The 21,799-nt window shown below is 60.2% G+C and overlaps 1 protein-coding gene across 2 annotated transcripts in view; it reads left to right on the top strand.

Moving 5' to 3' along the window:
• The first annotated feature begins 885 nt into the window (after positions 1–885).
• The window catches only part of ADGRA1 (adhesion G protein-coupled receptor A1), a 39,677-nt gene continuing 18,763 nt past the window's right edge, over positions 886–21,799 (top strand). The window contains exons 1-4 of one of the 2 annotated variants that reach the window (XM_033208904.1): positions 886–1,015; positions 9,174–9,301; positions 10,985–11,108; positions 14,668–14,813. In XM_033208904.1, coding sequence (XP_033064795.1) covers positions 1,013–1,015; positions 9,174–9,301; positions 10,985–11,108; positions 14,668–14,813 — 401 coding nt within the window. In that variant the 5' untranslated portion in view covers positions 886–1,012. Of the gene's footprint in view, positions 1,016–6,277; positions 7,993–9,173; positions 9,302–10,984; positions 11,109–14,667; positions 14,814–21,799 lie in introns of those variants that run through there. The other variant, XM_033208905.1, reaches the window with a different exon arrangement.

Here is a 21,799-nt window from a genome sequence, read left to right as displayed (position 1 = left end):
GGGAGGTACTCGCAGAGGCGGCGGCGCTGCTGGCCGGGCCGGGGCCGCCCGTGCGCGGGGCGGTGACTCACCGGCCGGCGCCGCAGCCCCGCAATCTGTTGATAACTCGCTCCCAGCTCGGCCGCTGCCCTCGCGAATGGAGAGCGGGTCCCCGGCGCGGGGAGCGCAGCGCGTCAGTCTCCAGGAGCGCGGCCCGGCCGCCCCGGCAGCCGCTTAGGCCACAGCAGGTGGGAAGGACGAGAGGGTCTGGGCGCGGGTCTGGGCGGCGGGAGGGACGCGCGCGGCCGTGGCTCGGCAGAAACGCTCCCGCCCCGGGGTGACGCCGGCCGCGGGGAAAGAGGCTCCGAGTAACTTTCGGCTCCGCTGGGGCGGGAGGAGCAGCGGATAATCCAGGGCCCCCGCCCCGCGCGCCCGGCCGCAGCTCGAGCCACATCCAGGCAGAGCAGGCGCCGCGGCCGGGCTGGGGCGGGCGGGTCACTCGGTGCCCGTTCCCGGTGCAAACGCCTCGCGCGCCTCTGGCTTTGTGCAGCCCCAGACGGCTGAGTTTGGCTCCGGAGCCGGGAGTGGGGCGCAGATCGATTTTTAAACATGGAGAAGGAGACGCATCTGCCGCTGGCACGTTCGGTCCGAGCCCCCCGCCTCCCCCCGTCCCACCGGCACCGCCTCCACCAGCCCCAGGCGCAGCCCCCGGGCCGCCCGCGGAGAGGAGGGGGCGACAGGGGCCGCGGCTGCTCGCCCGCGGGGTCGGGGCTGCGAGCTGCCCTCCGCGGGGACCCTCCTCCCGCCCCGCTGACCGCCGCTGTCTTCGCAGATGGGAGCAGCTCCGGGACTGCGCCCGCCCCGCCACGGTCACCCTGAGGCCCGGGCCCGGGAGCGCGACCTCCTGGCCGCCGTCTGGGACTTTGACCTTCCGGAGGCCATGGAGGCTGGCGGGGAGCAGGGCGCGACCTGATCGCCTCCCCCTGGACGCCTCCTCCAGCGGCGCTCACGCTTCGGTAACTTTGCAGCGCTCATGGTGAGTACGGGGGTCCCAGGGGTCCTGCAGCTGGGGCTGGGCCGCTGGGGGGGCTCCGCCCTTTCAAGGACTCCCAGGCTGGAAAAGTTGTGGAGTCGTGAGCTGGTGACCGGGCTTCCGTCCGAGCTCAGCGCCGGGGTGGGAGGCTCCATGCGGTGGGGGCCGGGGACAGGCCGCACGTCTTGGCGCCTCTGCTCCGGGGGCTGGGTGCTGGTCATACTAATGAGTTGCAGGCATACAGCAATGTCGAATCATTTAATCAATGGAGGTGACGTCCCTCCCGCAGAGCAGGCATCCGTGCCCTGTGAAAACCTGGTCTGTGCCTAGGCTGAGGTCCCTGCCACCCCAGGCCCCTCCAGCCTGGTCACCAGGCCTCCCCTACACCACCATGCCAGCCCCTTCCCATCAGAAAGTTGATGAAAGGCAGTGGGGACAGAGGTAGGTGGGCTTCAGTGGAGGCTGTGGCGGAGAGAAGGCGGCCGCACACACCACAGGCACGGGAAGGCTGTTTCACCGGGAAGGGGCTCGTGGCTGGCAGCTGGCTGGAGCGGCAAGCGGGACCCATCCTGAGTCCCTCCCTGAGGCTCCAGCAAGCTTTTGCTGCAGTTGCTGAAGGTCTGGGCTCTGGAAGGGCTGACAGCTGAGTGCACAATGCTTTGTGTGTGCTGGTAAGGGGCAGCTGACAGGCGGTGGGGACCCAGGGCACGTGCAGAGAATGCTGATGGCCCCAGAATGTGCGGCTGCCACAGATGCCGGCTGGCGTGCCTCGGAGCAGACCCAGTGTTCCCTGTGTAAGGAGCCATCCGTCTGAGTCACTTGTTCATTTTCTTCTTGTTCCATTCAAAATGTCCAAGCAAGAGAGATGCCTTTGCCAACATTCAGTATCATCTTCCAGCGGCTGCTTCACCCTGAGGCTGGCTGAGGCCTCCGCACTTACCTTTCAGAACCTGACAAGGTTGCGTGTCCAGCACCGGCAGCACCTCAGGGGGCAACAGGCCGGCCCCAGGGCTCCTGCCCACCCCCGGGCTCCCACCAGCCTCAGGAACCACTGCTGTTGTCCCACAGGTGCCACACCCAGCCCAGCCCTAGGCCTCCCAGTTGGCAGAATCTGTGGCTTTTCAGCCTCAAATTCAGGCCCTTATTTGCAAAATGGAAAGCTGTCATTGACAGAGGACAGTGAATGGAAAAGGGCTTCTGAAGATGGGGGTGCTGCCGTAGCCCGGGGATCCGTCTCATCCCCTTCCTCGCCTCCTCCTCTCTAACCCTTGTTCCTTCTACGAAAAACTGTGCAGGGGCCTCCCCAATCCAAGAAGGGCACTCTTCCGTCACAGGCTGAGCCTGTTCGCGCAGTGTCCTCTCAGCTCCGGGCTCCTGGTAGAGCTTCCTGCTACCACCTCCTCGGCCCAGGGCCACCCAGTCCCAGCCGGCCTGGCAGCCCAGAGCTCCTGCTCACCCAAGACTGTGAAAGCCTGTTGAGTTCGATCTGCCTGGAGAGTGTGGCATTCCAGCAGCTCACTGGGTTTTTATTCACAACAAGTAACATTTGCACCTGAGAGAATCTCTGAAAGGGACAGAAAGTGGGTGGCGTTGCCTTCTGTGCTACGTCAATCTGGTACAGCACTTTTCTGCATGTGTCTCGAAGTTCACAGTGTAGATACCTGGGCAGGCTCACCCCATGGCCGTGGGGTCTTGGGAAGAAAGCCTGGAGGCCGTGGCCAGGGCAGGGTGGCCCTGACTCTGCCTGTCCCATTGCTGTGCTCTGGGGTACTCCTGACCCCTGCCAGGGGCAAGTTGACTGCCGAGCTCCCAAGTGTAAGGGCATAGGACACAGGTCACAGGTCAGATTCTTTGGTGGCATCGCTCCTGGCCGTGCACGAAGGCATGAGCCAGCTGTGGATTCTGAGCTGCTGTCCAGCAGGTTGGCTGGCCCAGGCCGTCCTCCCGAAAGGCTGGTTTGTCGGCCTACGGTGCTCTACAGGATGGACAGTTTGCTCCTCTCTGGAGGACCTGCAGGCCACGTGCCCAGTGGTTAAAGCTGGGGCACCTCCTTCTGCAAGCTGTGTCTCCGTCACCACTGTTAACAAGCAAAAGCAAACGTGAACTTGCCTCTGTCTCCGCAAGGGGTGCCGTCAGGACTTAAGTTCCAGCAGGCTGCGAGATGGAATAGGTGTCCCTTTGCACCCTGTAACCTGCAGTCCTCACACTTAACCCGGAGAACAGTTGTTCACGAGGAGAGCCAACTGTCAGTCTTTGGAATTAGATACAGCTGCAGAGCTTTTGCCTTCCCTGTGACCATTTCCCTCAGAGGATGGGAGTCTGATGGCCTCGCCTTCGGCACAGACTCTCGCTCTCCTAGTAACACTGTTTGTGGCCAGAAATTAAACAGAATAATAAGATTGGCATGACTGATGTGGTGTGGTGTGTGGTGTGGCTGGTGTAGTGTGGTTTCTGTGGGTTGAGGTGATATGGGCTGGTGTAGTGTAGTTGCTGTGGGATGGGGTGGTGTGGGTTGGTGCAGTGTGGTTATAGGGTTGGGTGGTGTGGCTGGTGTAGGGTGGTTTTTGTGGAATGGGGTGGTGCAGGCTGGTGTGTGGTTGCTGTGGGATGGGGTGGTCTGGGTTGGTTTAGTGTGGTTGCTGTGGGAGGGGCAGTGTGGCTGGTATACTGTGGTTGCTGTGGTTTGTGGTGGTGTGGGCTGGTGTAGGGTGGTTGTGGGGTTGGCTGGTGTGGCTGGTATAGTGTGGTTTCTGTGGGATGGGGTGGTGTGGGCTGGTGTGTGGGAGGGGGTGTGGTGTGAAGATGTCGTCTGGCCCTTTGTGGCTACTTTCATTCCACAATTGCAATATTTAGGTGCAGCTGGGGGCATGAGCTCACCCTCCCTCAGTGCTCAGCCCCGTGCTGGCGGCACCACTGCTGGTCAGCATCTGTGTTCTGTGTGGTCACCTGAGAGCTGCCAGCTTCCTGTGAGTAGGGTGGAGGCTCTCAAAGGAGACTCGACAGAGCCCCTTCCAGCTCTCAACTCAGGGCTGACTCTGGGTCATCGGAGGTGCTGTTTGCTGCATCCTGCGGGTTCCCAATGCGTGAATTGAGTGAGAGGCCAAGACTGACCTGCTCCAGCTTGGGCTGGGGGACCCTAGAGACCAGGTGTGTGTGGGGAGCTCCTTGAGTCTAGCACTTCATTTCCCACCTTCCGAAAGGACAGGTGCCTTGAAACCGCCAAGGAGACGCGGCGGGTACCTGAAGGGTGAAGACCTCCCACTGGAGGGTGGCAGGCTGAAGGTCAAGGCCAGGCTCCTGGCGGTGCCCACAGGAAGGGGAGTCTCGGAAGCCGAGACTGAGGAGGAGCCTGCAGCTGCTCCCCGAGGCGGGTCCACGCAAATCCACCCTGAAGAGAACCAGGATCAGGTCCTGGCCCCCAGGCGGGTTGTGGGAGCTCCGGAGCTCTGAGTGTTGAGGAAGTACGTGAGCCGCCTGTGGTGGGTTTATCTCCGCTGCAATTTCACCCCACAGCCTCTGCCAGGAACGGGCGTTCAGGAGACGGGAGGGGCCTGGGACGCAGGGCCTCTCCCAGGGCGTAACGATGGTCGGTCACATTTACGAACATTTCAGAGCCGTACTGAGTTCTTCTCAGCTGGCTGCTTTTTAGTCTAATATCTAAATTACTAAAAATGGCTACAGTCTACTTCCTTCATCTCACGGATGGAAAGCTTGTCGTCCCACCTCACATCTTCCCAAAAATTAAGAACTTTAAACAAGTAACTACCAGTCTAGAAAGAAGGCGTCTGATATTTTAACACATTTTTTCCCAAATCTCTTCAAAACTTCACTAGCCCGTCTACCCCTCCAAGAAGAAAATCATAACACACCTTACAAACGTAACGCCGACGACAGGTCATCTGTGTTCTGGAGGAACACGTTCTTCTCCTCTACCTTCTGCCTTTCCCCTGGAACACATCCGTGAAAAGTTGACAGATCCGTAGAGGCAGTTATTATTTTAAAGGCAGACGAAGGAATACATCAGGCTCTCAGGAAATCAGTCTTTGTTGGCACAGAACCAGGAAGTAAAACAGAGAGAACCCGAAAAAACAAGAAAGAGAACCAGGAAGAACCAGGAAGAAGCACCTGAATGAAGAAGGAGAAAGAGGGAGGGAGGGAGGAGGGAGGGAGGGAGGAAGGAAGGAAGGAAGGAAGGAAGAGCCTGAACCTGGAAGAAGAAGAAGGAGGAGGACTCGAAGCACCTAGGAGGATATGTGTTCCTTCCTTAGCCAGTCAGAGCCGCAGACCCGGCCCCGGATGCCTCACCATGCAGGGAAGAAGGTTCCTTAGCCAGTCAGAGCTGCAGACCTGGCCCCGAACACCTCACCCGCAGGAAGGAAGGCTCCTTCAGGCAACTGGCATCCCCCAGGTTTGAAGAGGTCACTTTCCCACCTCTCGCTGCTGCAGAAAGGTTAAGTTTTTATCAGAAAATTCACACGTAACTTGACTGACTGCTTTCTTCTCATCTTTCCTCCTTTATTTTTGTCTTTAACACCCTGACCCACTTGATTTGCAGAACACACCAAGGAGGAGACCTCCAGTGAAAATGAGGGGAAACAGAGGAGGAAGTTATGACTCAAGAAAGAGGAGATACAAATAAGCCGGAACACGAGTCCCCCGCACGCCGAGCTCACACGCTGGCAGGACTGTTGGCTCAGAGGCTGGCGGATGGGAGATGGAAGCCCGTCTTCCCCAGGGGAAGCAGAGACATCTCTGGCCGGCTTCTAGAGCAACCTGGGCCATGCTGCAGGCACAGAACCAAGCTGGCTTTCCGGCCATTTCATCTGGGCCAAGAAGGTCGGGGTCACCTTCATCCGCCCCTCCCCAGCCCCCGTGGGTCCTCTGAGCCGCGTTCTTCGCCTCCCAGGAGCCCGGCTGCATTCCGTGCCGAGGGTCCAGGAGCTCTGCTTCTGTGGCCTCGCCGGGGCTGATCAGCCCACCCCTGTCAGCCAGGCTCTGTTCAGCCACAGATCAGACCATCAGGCCCGGGGAACACTTGCAAAGAGGAACCCGTGCATGTGCAAACTTTAAAAGACAACACACGTCTCCACTGCGCGTGACCCACTTGGAATTTTAAATGTCATCTCTGAAAATATAGAAAGGCACTGTTGATAACTGTAATTTGGAGCAAAGAAAAGAAAAAAAAAGAAACCAAAGCAAATCACATGTCTGTTTCTTATAAAACATTTTATTGACCCACGGATCATTGCACAGGTGAGGACCGTGGCCCAGGCCTCCAGCTCCGGGAGCCCACACCTGCCCTTGCCACCTCAGTCCCTGTGAACCCTCACATCCTGGCCTTCAGACAAGAAGCCCCACGCCAGGCGGCATGGCCCCCGCTGTCACTGGAGCTTGGGCGGCGTCCTCCCAGCGCAGCCGCACCCTGCACTCACGCTCTGACGTGTTTGCCTCCTGCATGAAAAGCAGCTCTGACTGGGCTGAACACGAACGGGTTTGTGTCTGTGATGAAAAGCTGCAGATAGGAGGCTAAAGTCTCCTTCTGGCCCTGGGGATGGAGGCAGCGGGACAGGACGCGGCTGGCGGGCACCAGACATCAAGGCGTCCCAGCTGCCATCTGCGCCTCCGTCCACCATGGCTCCACCCCCCGCCCCCACCCCTGCAGCTGAGCAGGAGTCTGAACCCTGCAGGAAGGCGCAAGGCGGCCACAGCAGCCCCAGAAAGGCCGGGCGGGGGGACGTGTGAGGGCCCGGGCAGACCACCCCAGGATACTCAACACAACAGATGAGAACGAAGTGCTGGTTCCAGGCAACTCACGGAGGAAATGCTCCTGATAGACTCGGAGAGGGCTGGACACGGAGTGGACCCCACTCTCTTGGCTTCTCTCACGGATCTGGGTTTGCAACAGCAGCTCGTGGGAACTGTGTAGAGTGTTCACGTTTATTTTAGACCCTGGGTCAACGTCATGGAGGAAAAGCCATTGACTCTCGTGGAAGAATCCCGGGGACAAGAATCTCGGGCGTCGTGTCGCTCGCGCCCTGTTAAACCTTCAGTTCTTCTACCCCCATGGGGTATTCCCCACCTCCCAGCAGCAGATAACTCACTGGATAACCTGATGTCGGGATTTGGCCGGGAAAGCGTGCTTTTCTGTGACTTTCGAGCTGTTTGCAAGTGGCAGGAAGCGGGCGCCTACTAAACCAGCAAACGTGGGACAACCGGCCCGGCACTGCCCGAGCCACGCGAGGGCCCCCATGCATCGCCTCCCGATGGCAAGCGCTCCAGCAGCCAGAACACCAAGGGGGGGTGTGGGAACGTCCACAGCTGGCCGGGCTGTCCCTGGGCTCTCTGGGGAAACAGGAGCCCCAGCTGGAGCGCGGACCAGACACTCCCCCCACAGCTGTCACAGGAGGTGACTGACGCTTCAGGCTCTGGGGCACTCAGGAGAATCCGGACAGAGGCCCGCCCAGTTCACCTCTTTACAGAGCGGCAGAGTGAGGGTGGGGCTCTCCTGGGCCCTGACCCTCCCAAAAACCCTCAGGGGCCTCTGTCCAGGGTGGGCCTCAAAGCCGAGCCTGAACCACAGGGCACTCTCTCTCTGTGGGGTCCCAGTGTCCGGGAAGAAGTGGGCAGATTCTAAATACTCCCCAGAAAGCAAAGTGTCTGCTGTCACTCCAGCTCTGCGGCCTCACACCGACACCGGCTGCTCTCCCAGGCGCCTTCGCCCTCGCACAGGTCCAGGCCCCTCCTCCCAGGATGCAGGGCCCTCCAGTGCCCACCTGGCCAGTGCTGCCTAAACCCTGGGACAGGGGTCCTAATTCGGACTTTGATTGCCACCCCGTCCCTTGTCTCCCCAGAGTGCCGTCTGTACATGGTGGACACTCTCTAGCCAGCCAGGGCCTCGTCTTGGCTGGACGGACAAGAAGTGTGACCTCAGGAGGGAAGCAGGAGCTCTCGGGCCGCTGGCTGCCTGCGTCCCGACACAGGTGACACTGCCTCCACCCATGACCCTTCACGTACAGGAGGGTCCCTCTCCACTTCCCGCCTCACTCAGCCGGGGCCATCCCAGAGGCCCAGCCGGCTGCCTCCTCCTGCCCCGATGCCCAGGGCAGCACCCACGACGTGGTCAGAGCTGCCGGAGCCTGGCACAGGTGCAGCGATCACCAAGGGGCTGGGGAGGGGCCAGGCGGCTGCAGCCCTCACCCCTGCTGGCACCCACCCACAGGGTTGTTACAGGAACACGGCACCCACTCCGCGGGGCACACTCGCCTGCCTGACGTTCACAACTAAACACCTGAAGCAGACGTGTTTCCCACAGTCTGGAGGCTGGAAGCCTGAGACAGAGCTGAGTGCAGGCTGGTGCCCCGAGGCCCCCGTCCCGGGCCTGTACACGCGTGTTTCTGGACTCTGGTGCCCCAAGGCCCCCTCCCCGGCCTGCACACCCCTCTGTGATTCCCTGGTGAACTCACCTCACTCACCTGAAGAAGGAAAGATGAAACCCCGTCAGCTCCGATCCTTTCCAGCGGGGACGAGTTTCCCCCCGTCTACTCCACCACAGAGAACACACATTCCCCTTTGAACTCTGACCCTGAACCCTCTTCTTGGGCAGTGAAGCAGGTGGAGTTGGTGCCCTCCAGTCCAGGTCTGTTGGTGCCCAACGGCCTCCACTCTTTCTGCATCTCACAGACGCTGCTACAGGATCCTCCCGGGAGATGTTGACAAGCAGGGTTTCAATGAGTGTGGGGCTCCCGGTGCGGCTGGGGGCCATCCCATGGGTTTCCCTGCCTCTCTTAAGGCCCATCCAGATCCCACCCAGCCACACCCAGGCCACAGGAAGAGAGGAAGCTGGAGGCAGGCATCAGTCGGCCAAAACACCGTCTCAGGAGTCGGCCTCAGAGCCACACAAGGATGCCTTTGGCCAGCAGAGCCGATGGAAAGCGAGGACAGACGTCGCTTGGTGGCCACATGAGGCCCCTCCTGTGCGCTCCCTGAGAATCCAGACGCAGCCTGACCGTCCTGCCCCAGGCAGCCCCTCTCCCTGAGACCCCACATGAAAATGCCTGGAGCGGCTGCAGGGGAAGCCGAGCCCCAAGGGGATGCCCAGGCAACGGCACCACCCACAGACCCCTCCAGTCAGTCACGCACGTCTGCTTTGCTTTCTCCTCAGGATCTGAAGACAGTGCTCTCCCTGCCCCGCTACCCAGGGGAGTTCCTGCACCCCGTGGTGTACGCGTGCACGGCGGTCATGCTGCTCTGCCTCCTGGCCTCCGTCATCACCTACATCGTGCACCAGAGGTGAGCCTGGCATGGGCAAGGGCGCCCACTGTGCCCAAGAAACCTGTTCTTACCTTCAAAGGCAAGTCCCTGAAGGGCAATGTCGCTGCCCCCTCATGTAGCAAGAAGTCCCTGAAGGTACAGCTCAGGTCTCCAGCCAGCTCAGACTTGGGCAGCCTGGTGCCCACCACACAGCCGAAGGGTAGATGGAGCTCGGGGAAGTCACGCCTGTCCACTCAGGCCTCCGTCAGGATCTTCTGACGGCATCCCCATGTCCTTAACTGCTGAAATACGTTCTTCCAGAAGTGGGTGCAGTGCTGGTCCAGGTGCCCTGAGAAGCTCAGGTCCCCCTGGGTGGTCACTATGGCTGGCAGGGCCTCGGAGAGGCACCAAGAATATGAGGGGGTCCAGCCGCAGTCAGGGTGGGCATGTCCACAGCCAGCCACAGGCGGGGGTTCAGGTATGTCTGAGGCTAAGGTCGCCTTGGTCACGGACAGAGCTTGGATGCGCCCAGGGCCACAGTCTCATCAGAGACTTGGGCGTACACAACGCTGTGATCACAGGAAGAGGCTTGGGCAGGTCCGAAACTGTCATCTCAGCTGTGGCAGAACACGGGGGCCTTGATGGTTCATCGACGGTAGAAACTGACTTCTCAGTTCTGGAGGCCAAGGTCCCAGATCAAGGCACCCGTGACGCTGTGTCTGGAGAGTCTGGAGAGGGCCGGCTCCAGGCTCACGGACGGCGCCCACTGCCTGTGTCCCTGCCTGTGTCCCTGCCTGTGGGGGGTGAAGCACTCTCGGGGCCTCTTTCTCGAGGTCCTTGATCCCATCACAACGGCTCTGCCCAGAGGCCCCCGCTTCTGAATACCATCAGCTTGGTGGTTAGTGCCGTCCTACCAACTGTCGGGTGGGATAAAATACATTTAGACCAGAGTGGCTGTGATTACAGGGAAAGGCTGAGGCTAGGCCGTGGCTAGAGTCACAGTGGCCGCCGTGCAGCCGTACCTGTGCTGGCCACAGCCTGGATGAGTCGGGCCCCAGACATGGTGGTGGTCATGGAGAGGGTCACAACCACAGGCGGGCACGGCGGGCTCAGCCCCAGGCTATGGCCGGGGTCATGCTGAGCCAGTCTAATCACAGTCTCGTCCTGATGTGCCTGACGCCTGCTCCGACGGACGCCCGCGGCCTCTGTCTCTGAGACAGTGTGTGGCCGAGTCCTGGAGTCTCAGGGCCTCAGTGTCTTCACAAACCCCTTTCAGCCTCAGTGTGCCAGGGTGACATAAGGCAGAACTTTCCAGTGGCCACCACTCAGGGCAGACGCGGACGGCCTGTCTGCTCTCCCCTGACCGGGTCCTCAGACAGCTGCCCCTGACCCCACGGAGAGCCCGGACTTCCCGGGGACAGAGCTTGTGCCCCAGGGGGCCCCTTCCATGTTGTTCAGGCTGGTCTTGAACTCCAGACCTCACGTGATTCACCCGCCTCGGCCTCCCAAAGTGCTGGGTTTACAGGTGTGAGCCACTGCGCCCAACCCCAACTCAATCTTATGATACAAACGCAGACACCAGAATCAGACAAGTCACAGCTCCACTATTTGCCAGTTGTGTGCCTCCCCATGCAGGGGACAGAGCCTACGCCCCAGGGGGGCCCTTCCAAACCTCCTTGTGCAGAGCCACTGCTCACGTGAAACCTCCTTCCTGCCCCACAGCGCCATCCGCATCAGTCGCCGGGGCCGGCACACGCTCCTGAACTTCTGCTTCCACGCAGCCCTGACCTTCACGGTGTTTGCCGGCGGCATCAACCGCACCAAGTATCCCATCCTGTGCCAGGCGGTGAGTGCCAGGGCGCCTTCGCTGGCTTCTACCAGAGGGGAAGTGTGGAGCGTTGTCTTGTTTACTGAATAATATTCCGGTGTTGGCTCAGCTATTTCCTGGGAAGGGGGTCGGGCCCCAGTGCGTCGGCGTCTCGGCTTCACGTCGTGCAAGGCCCGTGTGCTCCACGTTTGACCCCAGGGTTGAGTGCACCGCACGGCCCCCTCCAGGCCTGCGCTCACCTGACATTTACCGTCCCCAAAAGGTGCACTCCCTGGGAGCAGGGACACAGCCTGCCCCTCCCGGAGAAAGTGGTGGGGGCAGCTGGAGGAGGGACACACGCTCCGGTCAAGGGAGGAACCTGCAGGTGCTGCTGCCTGAGTCCCAGGAGGGCAAGCGCGTCCTCTACACAGACCCCTGGAAGCCAAACAGAAATGTCACTCGGGAAATCCGCCTCCCCCGGTGCAGGGAGAGCTGGAGACTTGAGGCACACAGGTGGGCTCCTCACCTCCGGTGGCCCAGCCTGACCTTGGTTTAAAAGGGGGCACGTGTACATCACACTCAGTTCCTGGCAGAGCTCATGGTAGAGACCCTCACATCAAAACTAAGCCCCGTCCTCATCCACTTTGGGCTGTGGCTCATGGCCAAGGAGAGGACCTGCCCGGAGCCTCTGTAGCCACAGCTCTGGGGCGGCTCCTCCCTGCACACCCAGCCCAGTCCCAGTGGCCACCCCACTTCAGCAGCCACACAGCCCCGTACAGTCACCTCCAGGGCCCGGACACAGCCGGGGGTTGCCATGGACGGCAGGGCAACTTGTCAGGGATCTACCCTGTGGTTTCTAGGACCCTCCCGTAGTACCTGGCACTGACGTGCACCTGCAGACAGCAGTGGTTGAGACTCCCACAGGGGCTGCTCCACAGGGGTGTCTGGGGAGAGTCCGGGCTGAGGGCACAGAACCCCCCCGACTCCCCCCAGGCTCCCGTACCTGCCTGCAGCAGCCACGGGCTTCCTTCCTTCCCAGCACCACACTTCCATGTGCCAGGCCGGGACGGGCTGGGCAGGTGCTCACACAAACACAGGGCCCTGGCGTCTGGCACGCAGAGGAGATCCCTGTCTGTGTGACCACACATCATGCCAGCCTGTCCCGAGGCGGAGCCCAGCACGGCCCCGGGCGGAGAAGTCGCTGGCACGCACCTGAAGGTGGCTGAGGTCGGACGCGCCTCCTGCCTCCTGAATCGTTCCTCTGATAAGTTGGAAACAACCACAGCAAGTGCCCGGGAAATGCCACTGATGTCCCGCCTGTAAGTGCCCGCGAGAGGCCATTATCGTCACGTCTGCACTTTGCCACCAAGCACACCACACACTGGGATGGAGCCTGCTGGATCCGCAGGTGGCCTCCCACCACCACCAGCCAAGGGCCTTCGGCAAACCCTGCCCGCGCCTTCGGGAGCACCTGCCACTGCCTGCCTGGATGGAGCTGCTGGGGCCCGGGCCTGCGTTGACAGCTTGAGGCAGATGCTGGGGTGTTGGGGCTGCGGCCAGCAGGTCTGGAAGGTTCTGGAGGGTGGCAATCTTGGAGGAGATTTTGTTAAGGCTGCAGCCCTCAGGAGGAAATTAGGGGAAAAGACTGTGGCCTGTCTCCAGATGCCATCCTGATCTCCCAGGGAGCACGGTCCACTCACTCACTCAGCAAACGTGCTGAGGGCCTATGAGGTACCAGGCCATGCTGTGGGCACTAGGGCACTGCCAGAGACAAGCCCACATGGCTCACTGTGGAGTCGCGTTCCAGGACAGGAAGCAAGTGTGGAAGATGAGCCGTGGGAGCAGCCGGGGGTGGGAGATGCCTGCCGGACACGTGACGCCAGGCTGGGGAAGCGGAGGCAGGGGCTGCAGTGGCTGCAGCCCCAGAACCACTCGGGAAACTCACAAGGCAACGTTCTCCGAGCCCCCGATGCACTGTCTGCTCCCCTGTGCTCTGTGACGTGAACAGAAGCTTTCTCACTGATCTAACACTGAGGCCAGGCCGGTTCCACATTCGCAGCCTCCGGGTAAGGAGGAAAATTCAGCCACCACCGGCTGGAGGAAGAAGACCTGAGGGTCTAGTAAAAACTAGACTTGGAGCCCGACCTGCCCACACATGGGCCAGTGGTGCCCGATCCACCTGCCCTCCCGCCCGCCTCACGCTTGTCACACCCACCTTCCTGCCCGCCTGCCCCACCCACCAATGCCACAGCCCAGCACTGAGTGAAGCCTGGCCCAGGCTCTGGATGGCTGGAGAGGACGGACGGTTGCTATGGCGACAGAGAGATGGCCACGAGCCCGTTCGCAGGCTGAGTGACATCGTCAACAGAGACAGGCGCTGGCCCTGGGTCTGGCGGGGTGGGCCGGCCGGGGAGCGCTGTGGGACGCCGGTGGCTTCCCTGCAGCCTCTCCACCTGTCCAGCCTGAAGTCGGTGTCCGGGACTCCGAGCTCTGCCGCTTACACCTTCTCGTGATCCCCAAATGCACACGGCCTGGGTGAGGCTCAGCCCAGACAGACAAGGGGCAGGGCCGGCTCTGCCATCGTCCTCAGCGCCCCAGGCAGTGACAATGACAGCCCCGCGGCTGCTTCCTGGAAAGAAAGAACCTCAGGCCCAGCTGTGGGGCCCCCGCTCCCCCACATGGTGCCCCGGTTTCCGGGCCTCCCTGTCTCCACCAGGCTGCATGAGGCCTGGGCACGGGGATGGGACACGCCAGGCCAAGGGAAAGGGTGGTGCCCCCGGGGCCTGCTGTGTCTCCTGCCACCAGCAGCACGCGGGGAGCTCATCTGAAACTGCTAACGCAGCCCTCCGGTCTTTCCAGCCCACCCCACAGTATTCTCTTCAATTATTGCAGAGCCTCCTCAGAAGTGAAAATTGAGCTCTGGATTTGATAAATCATCATAATGGTGCGACGTTAGCTTTATGCGGCGAATCTCTGTATTCCTTAAACATTTATGTCCTTTCCAATTATAGCAGTATTTTACCTGTCATTTCCAAATGTCAGGTTATTTATTACTCCAAAGGTAGCAGTGTGGCCCTGGTAATCAACTAACGCAGGAAGTCTCCATAGCAATGAGGAACGGCCACCTGCAGTGTCACACGAATGCGTCCTCGTGGGGGCTCATCCCATTCACCGTAAGAGCATCCTGGCGTGACCCCCCGGGGACTTCACCTCCTCTCCCTTGGTGGACACCTGTCCAGGTCTGAGCTCAGGGGACGTTGGTCTGCAGCTCACAGGGTCCCATGCCTGGGCCACAGGGACCACAGTGGGTTGTGCATGCAGGGGGGTGTGAGTGCACAGAACCATTGGTCCCCACAGGCTCCCTGCTCCCGTCTCTGTGCGGAAGGGGAGCAAAGTTGAGCCGTTCAAGGGTCTCTGCAGCTCGGCGTCTCCCTGTGACTTCTGGGCGGCTGTGGGGTGGCCGCCGTCTGCCCTGGCATACAGACACTCCTGGCCGCCTGCTGCTCTCATTCTTGAAGACGCAAGCCCGGGCCGGGGCTGCTGGGCTCTGGGGGGTGGGTGCCCACCGAGGGCCTGGCTGACCGCTGCTCCCCCACAGGTGGGCATCGTGCTGCACTATTCCACGCTGTCCACCATGCTGTGGATAGGAGTGACTGCCAGGAACATCTACAAGCAGGTGACCAAGAAGGCCCCTCTGTGCCTGGATGCAGACCAGCCGCCGTACCCCAGGCAGCCCCTGCTCAGGTACTGAGTGCACCTGGGCCCTGGACACTGCATGCGCCTTCTGGGCCTTGGCAAACCTCCTCGCCAGGCCACCAAGGGCCTGAGGACGATCCGGTCCATGGGGGAGGGTCAGTGTTCCGAGGGAGGGTGGAGAGCAGGCGAAGGATCTGGGGGTGGGACAGTGTGCTGGAGGGGAGGGGCGACGGTCACTGGGGATGAGGCGGAGGGGGCCCAGAGGGTGGAGGGTCCCGGCTGGGGTCTGAGGCAGGCGGTGCCCTGCCCTCCACATCAGCGGCTGGAGCCCAGCTGGTCGGGGGCTGGCGTGTGTTGGGGCTGGACGAGCCTCCTGTGCCCCGCAGGGCAGCCACGCCGGGGAAATGGGCTCTGGGTGGTTTTGGCTTTGGCTTCATGGTCTCCGTAACATCAGGCGGCTGACTGCTGGTGGGTGGAAAACCTCACATGCTCAGGCACTCATTTCAAGGTGGCCTGGGCCTCTCAGACCAGGAGCAGGTGTGGTCCCCCAGTTCCCAGCACCTCCCCATCTCTGCTGTGTGGGGCCCAGGTGCTGGGATGGGACACTGGCCCCCACCCGCGGCCTACACCAGCTCTTGGTCCCCATCCATCCCCAGGCTGGGAATTCACCGTGGCCTTGGTGGGAACCACGGGCCTGCCTGGGGGCAGAAGCAGCCCATGATGGCATGGGCGCAGACCTCCCTCTCTCCCCTCTCCCTCAGTCCAGAGCCAGGGAAATCCGGATGATGGCATGGGCGCAGACCTCCCTCTCTCCCCCCTCCCTCAGTCCAGAGCCAGGGAAACCCGGGCGTCCACGTCTGGGAGTGGCAGAAGCTCCTCTGCACCAGCAGGAAAGAGCCGGGTCAGGGAGCCCGGACAGCTGCTTTAGACAGGGGTCTGGCCGCAGCCGTGACCGGGCCGCGGAGCTCGCCAGGGAGTTCCAGCACCTTGGTGTTTCCTTTTCTGAACTGAGACCGAATTCCAAACACTCAGTCGGCGACAGCCAGGCTCAGAGTGTGGCCTCGAGGTCTTGGGTGTCTACCTGGCCCATCCTCTGGGGTTCCCTGAGGCTCCCTGAATGCCTGCCTTGGGCACCTTCGGCTTGCCCGGAGCAGCGCCCTGTGTGAGGCGCCCCTGCCAGAGGCTGCTCTGAGGCCGGCGGTCCCAGGGGGTCTTGGAGGACATTCGTCCAGTTGCGTGTGAGATGTGGTCCCTGCTGGTGCACGGACACCTGCTTCCTCGGAAGGGTGGGCCAGCACTGCCCCGTCCAAAAGCATCTGAAGAATTCGTTTCAAGGCAGATACAGCCACGTCCTGTGTTGTTCAGTAAATAAGGCTCATTTCCACCCGGAGCATTTTCTGACACTGTTTGATTTTCAGATCCACGCAGACACGTTGCCACTTAGCAACCAGGGCTGGGTGGTGCTTCTGCGGCTGGTGGGGGCTGGGGAGGGAGCGTTTCATTATCTTGCCTCTCCTGCCAGGGAGGCCCCAGGTCCCCTGGGTTTACAAATCACTCTCAAAACACATTTCCTCATCTATAATTGATGGAAGAGCCGCCTGGTTTTGAAGACCAGGCTGGCAGCCGTGGAGCACCCCGGCACTCTTCCGTTCGCCGTCTGCCAGTGCGCGCCACAGAGCCGTGCGTCCGTCCAGGTGCTGTGGGGCCAGCGGGCCTGGGGTTCGGCGCTGACCAGTGGGCCTGGGGCTCGGCACTGACCGGCGGGCCCAGCAATGGCAAGGCCCTGCTTGCAGCCACAGCGCTGAGGCGACTGCTGTTCCTCCTGGAGCTGCCTGGAGAGCCCCATCCTCCACCCCCTGCCCTCTGGGCCCCCTTCCTCTGTACAGAAAGGTCTTGACATTGTGGCAGGGGGTGTCCACATGGTGCCGTGTTCCAGCCGTGTTCCTTGGTTACTGGCCTGCCTGGTCACTCTGTCTCCCCAGCCGCTCCCCAGGTGCCTGGTTAGGGCTCGGCCTGTGCACCCCTGAGGCAGGTGCAGACTCGGGAGTGGTGGGCGGTGTTAGCTTGGACTTCGCCGAGGGCCTGCTCTCTCCGTGGCCGAGCCTGGGGCTGCTGGGAGACTGTGCTGGGAGACTGGGCGTCACCTCCTCAGGGAGACCAGCAGGCTGGAGCGGGGCCTTTCTCCCTACACCCCGGAGGGGCTCACGGTCTGCCCTCCAGGCCCTGGCCCAGAGCCTCTTCTCACCTCCCCCTCCTCCACCAGGAAACCTCCTCATCAGAGAGGCCGTTCCCAGCGGACCTGCCTCCCCAGCCCCATTCCCTGGCCCACACATTATCACCGCCAACAGAAATTTAGTTTCTGAGTTCCAAGAATCTTGCAGTCTAGGAGGGAAGGGTGCGGACACCTCTCCAGGCAGCATGTTACCCACACCCTTTCTGGCTGTTCCCATCCTGCCCTCTGAAAAGGAGACCCACATTACTCCCTGCCTCACCCTCTGCCGGGATGGGGCAGCATGACCAGCTCCCACTCACATGGACAGTGGCCAAGTCTCCGCTGCTGCGCATGAAGGAGCCGTGTGTACCGGCCGCCCACCGCCAGCCCAGCTCTGCAAGTGTTAACGAGAAGTAACGAGAAAACAGCCGTCCCTGAGAAGCGGCTGTGTGAACTCAGAGGACACTCCTGGAGCCGCCGACGTTTTGAGAAAGGCCTCGCCATCCTGAAGGCCACAGCCAGGGTTTGCCACGTGCAGCGGCCGCCTCTGCTTGGCTTCGCGGAAACCAAACCTTCAAAGTCCAGGGAAGATACAGCCACGTCAAATGTTGCCACGCTGGTGTCCGTGAGCATTTCACATGCCTGAGTCCCTTTCTGTGTGAGCATGGGGGATGTCCCACCTCTGCGTGGGACCTCCCCTCTCCACAAGACAGCCTGGTCAGCAGAGGGGGCGGATACCCCCCAAAACCCCCAACTCTGCAGGGGTTGGACTCCGTGGGCAGGAACTTGCCCTCTGGTCAGGGTGAGGTCAAGGAGTGGAGGGGCCAGTCCAGGGAGGCCCAGCAGTGAGAAGCCAGAAGGGGCCCCATGGCCAAGGTCACAGCCGCCGTCCACCTCTCCCCTCACGCAGGGGTGTGGCCCTTGTTACTATGACAACACAAGCCTGGGCTCCGTGCGGGATTCTGCCACTTTCTAGATGGGGATTCACCTGATCTCATCTCCCCTTGGTCCCAGGATGAGCCCCCCAGGCATTTGGGCCTGTGGGGAGAGATTTGAGGGCACCCTCTGCCACCCCAGTTAGGAGGCACTGCACAGCCAGGCCCTCAGAACTGCCCTGGGCCTGTGGAGGGGCAGTGGCCTGACGGGTGTGTGGTCTGAAGCCCACACCAGGGCAAGGGCGGCAGGACTGGACCCCAAGGGGGGTGCCTTGGATTTGGGGGGCGCCGGAGCCCTTGCTGGCTGCAGCTTCCCTGCTTTAGTCCCAGGCCCATCACTCCCCTCCATTCACACAGCGTTTTCTCCAAATTCCAGCAGCATCGCAGCCGGTGAGGCCCCTGCCGACTGAATGAGTCACACACAGGCCCCAGCTCCTAGAACCTTTGGAGACCCTTTTCCAGGCCCAAGCTGCGGCCCTGCCTGGGCCCCTGCCCAGCAGCCCCACCAGGATGGGTCCCTCTGCTCTCCTCAGCTCCCACCATGCCAGGATCTGGTCATCTCCATCCACCCACATGGATCCCTTTGGGCATCCCCAGCACAGCGGCTCTGGGCCAAGGAGGGTGCACAGGGTGGGCACAGCCTGGCCTCAGGGCACAGGGGACCGGAGAGCCCCCAGGAAGGGCACCAGCCACCAGATGCTGGCTTCCCCACATTGGGGGCACCGTGGCAGGCACCCATCCCAGATCCTGTTGAGGTGAGGCCTGGGCGAGTGGATGGACATCACACAGAATGTGCAGCACGCTTCCTGGGGGAAGGCTGTTGAGGCCAAAGACACTCAGATAAAGTGGCAGGTCATGTCTCTGCACACAGTCTCACCCCCACGGCTCAGAGTGGCCATCACAGGCTCCTGGGCAGTGTTTATCGGGGCCACGCCAGCTCTGAGTGTCACTGGAGTCACAACTGCATCTCAAGGCCGCATTAAGAAGCACTGCGTCTTCCAACCCGTGAGCACAGGACGTCTTTCCTTTTATTTAACTCTAATTTATCCCAGCAAAGCTTTGCCATTTCCAGTGCACACATCTTGCACCTCCTTGGCTGAATTTTCTCCCAAGGATTTTGTTCTCTTGATGTTATTATAAATGGGATTCTTTTCTTAATTTTCTTTTTGGATTGTTCATTTGCTTGTGAACAAAACACAACTGATTTCTGTGTGCCAACCTTGTGTCCTACAGCTTTGCTGAGTTCCTTTATTGGCTCTAGTTGGTGTTTTGTTAATTCTTTAGTATTTCCTGTGTATATAATTATCACATCATCTGTACACAGGGATAGTTCTACTTCTTCCCTTACAGTCTGGAGGGCTTTATATTTTTTTCTTGCCTAATTGTGCTGGCTACAACTTCCAATACAATATGAGTCTCTCTTTTTTTTACTTGTCAGTCTAGCTAAAGGTTTGCCAATTTTCTTGATCTGTTTACAGTCAGTTTGAGTTTCATTGATGGTCTTCATTTTTCTCTTGTCTATTTTATTTATCTCCACTCTGGTCTTTATTCCTTTCTTCCATTAGCGTTGGATTTAGCTTGCTCTTCTCTTTTCAGGTTTCTTATGGTGTAAAATCAGATGGTTGACTTGAGCTCCTTTTTCTTATGTGGACGTTCATGGCTATGAATATTCCTCTGTGTGCTGCTTTTCCTGTATCCCTGAGTTATCTCATGGGGTATTTTGTTTCACTTATCTCCACAGAGTCACTTCTACTTTTCCTTGTGATTTCTTCTCTGGCCCACTGGTTGTTTAAAAGTATGCTGTTTAATTCTCACAGATGTCTAGATAGTCAGGGAAAAAAACACCCTAAAATTGTGCTGCAACTATTAGTGTCAAGCTGAATGAAGGGAATCCCGGCTCGAGCAAAGCAGCATGGTTTTGGGGAGCTTGTCTCTATAAGGAGATCTTCATTACAATGATTAAAAACATTGTTTCATTTCTTCCTTGTGATTTGGGTACAGCGGAGGGGTGGGAGGGAGTGGGTGACCCTGCACATCCTGCTGTGTGGCCTGCCCTGGCCAGGCCAGCCTTCTTCCCTTTCTCCACGTGTGAGGAGTGGAGTGGGTGTGGGCACAAGGGGCCACGGAGTGCCTCAAGGTTAGGCCTGGACCGGACGCCACACAGACCTCCCTGAGCACACCTGGGAGTGTGCAAGACCTGCTGTCCTGCTGGTGTCTTCAGTGCAAGTGTGGTTGTAGGTTGAGTGTGAGTCTGTTCCCTGGCCCCAGAGCTCTGCCTTGGGGCCTCCTGTGGGTGAGAAACCACACAGAACCTGGCATGAGCCTTCGGCCAATGGAAGTGCCACCCTCAGCCTTGCAGGAGGGAGTTTAGGGGAAGGACAGATGCAGCCTCAACCGAGGAGTCCGTGGACTCTTGGCACTGCTAAGTGGGGCTAGGGTGACTCCGTGGAGAAGGAAGCAGGGAGGGACGCCAGAAGGGCAGAAGGAAGCAGCTTGGCTGGGAGGAGACAGAGGTGTTGGACACAGGACCCCCCCAGGCCCACAGAGGCACTGGCTCAGCCACCCAAGCCCTCACAGTGGTGCCTCCTCGGATTCAAGCACCCTCACCTTCGACCAACATGGTGGCCACTGTCACCTCCCAATGCTCTCAAGATTCTAGACACAGACTCTGTTGCAATACTCTGTCCCAAAAACACCATTTGCAGTCTGCACACCAGTCCTGACCACCACACACATTTGCCACAGCCTCCTGTTGCCTCCCTCAGATATCCCAAGACAGCTCAACACTGTGTGCATGTGGCCCCAGCTCCACTCCTCCCTCAGTGCCACAAGGGAACCAGCTCCATTTGGCCCCAGCCCCACCCCTCCCCTCATGTCCTCCATGGCCCCAGCCCCACTCCCTCACCTCACGTCCTTCATGGAACCAGCTCCATGCCCGAAATGTCTTTGCAGCTCAGCAGCCGGCACTGCTGTCCCAGCATTCGTGTCTGGGTGCTGGACATTGTGCCAAACTCTCTACCTGCTTTCCCAGATAAGGCCACACCTCCAGGCCCAGGAGTCTTCCCCACCTCTCCTGTGCCCTGTTCTCTCCAAGCCCCACTCCCTGGACCTCATTTTTCCTGCTCTGTGGACTGCCCTGACCCCAGCAGGCCTCCACGCCCCTTTCTCAGCCTCCTGCTCTGCCACCTCCACACCACCTGGATACTTTTTCTCCCCAGCTGGAAGCCTGACTGCTTGCCCCCACGACCACCCCCCAGACCCCCCATTGCTGCTCAGCTCTGGCTCAGAGCCTTCCTATCTGCCCCTTCCTGGCCTCTCCTGCCCTTTGGGCACTGAGGGTCAGTCCCTCCAGTGGGATGGGCACTTCCATCTCCACTCCAGTCTCCTTCCTGCACCTCAGCTTCCTCTTAGGTGAGACCCCTGACCCTCTGCCCGGTGCCCACCCACTATTGCAGAGCAACTGTCCCCTGACCTCTCCTCCCCTAGATGACAATGATGGGAAGGTCCCTCCTGCTTTGTATTCTCCAGGCTTGGCATCCAGCCCCTCCTGGTTAAATGTTGAAACCAGAAAGAGACAAACGGCAGGGATGTAGTAAATATGTGTGAAATTGGCCTCCATGCTCAGCTGGGCTGGATGTGTTGATGGAAAGCAATCAGTTTCGTACTTTATTCTGACGCGTGGGTGAGCAGCACACTGCCCGTCAAGCGGTGTCACCCCACAGCCTCCGCACACTCAGGGAGGGGCTGGAAGGACCCAGGACTCAGCAGTGGCGGCGTTTCTGGGTGTGGTTTATCTCCACAGAAGGATCCACCACAGGGTCAGCGAGGGAAAAGGTGTCCAGCAGAGTCCGAGACTCCAAAGTTCTCCAGGGAGACAGCAGGTGGGG

This window comes from Trachypithecus francoisi, unplaced genomic scaffold (assembly GCF_009764315.1).
Source record: "Trachypithecus francoisi isolate TF-2019V2 unplaced genomic scaffold, Tfra_2.0 Lachesis_group9, whole genome shotgun sequence".
NCBI classification, from domain to species: domain Eukaryota; kingdom Metazoa; phylum Chordata; class Mammalia; order Primates; family Cercopithecidae; genus Trachypithecus; species Trachypithecus francoisi.
This window is presented reverse-complemented; position numbering and strand designations above follow the sequence as displayed.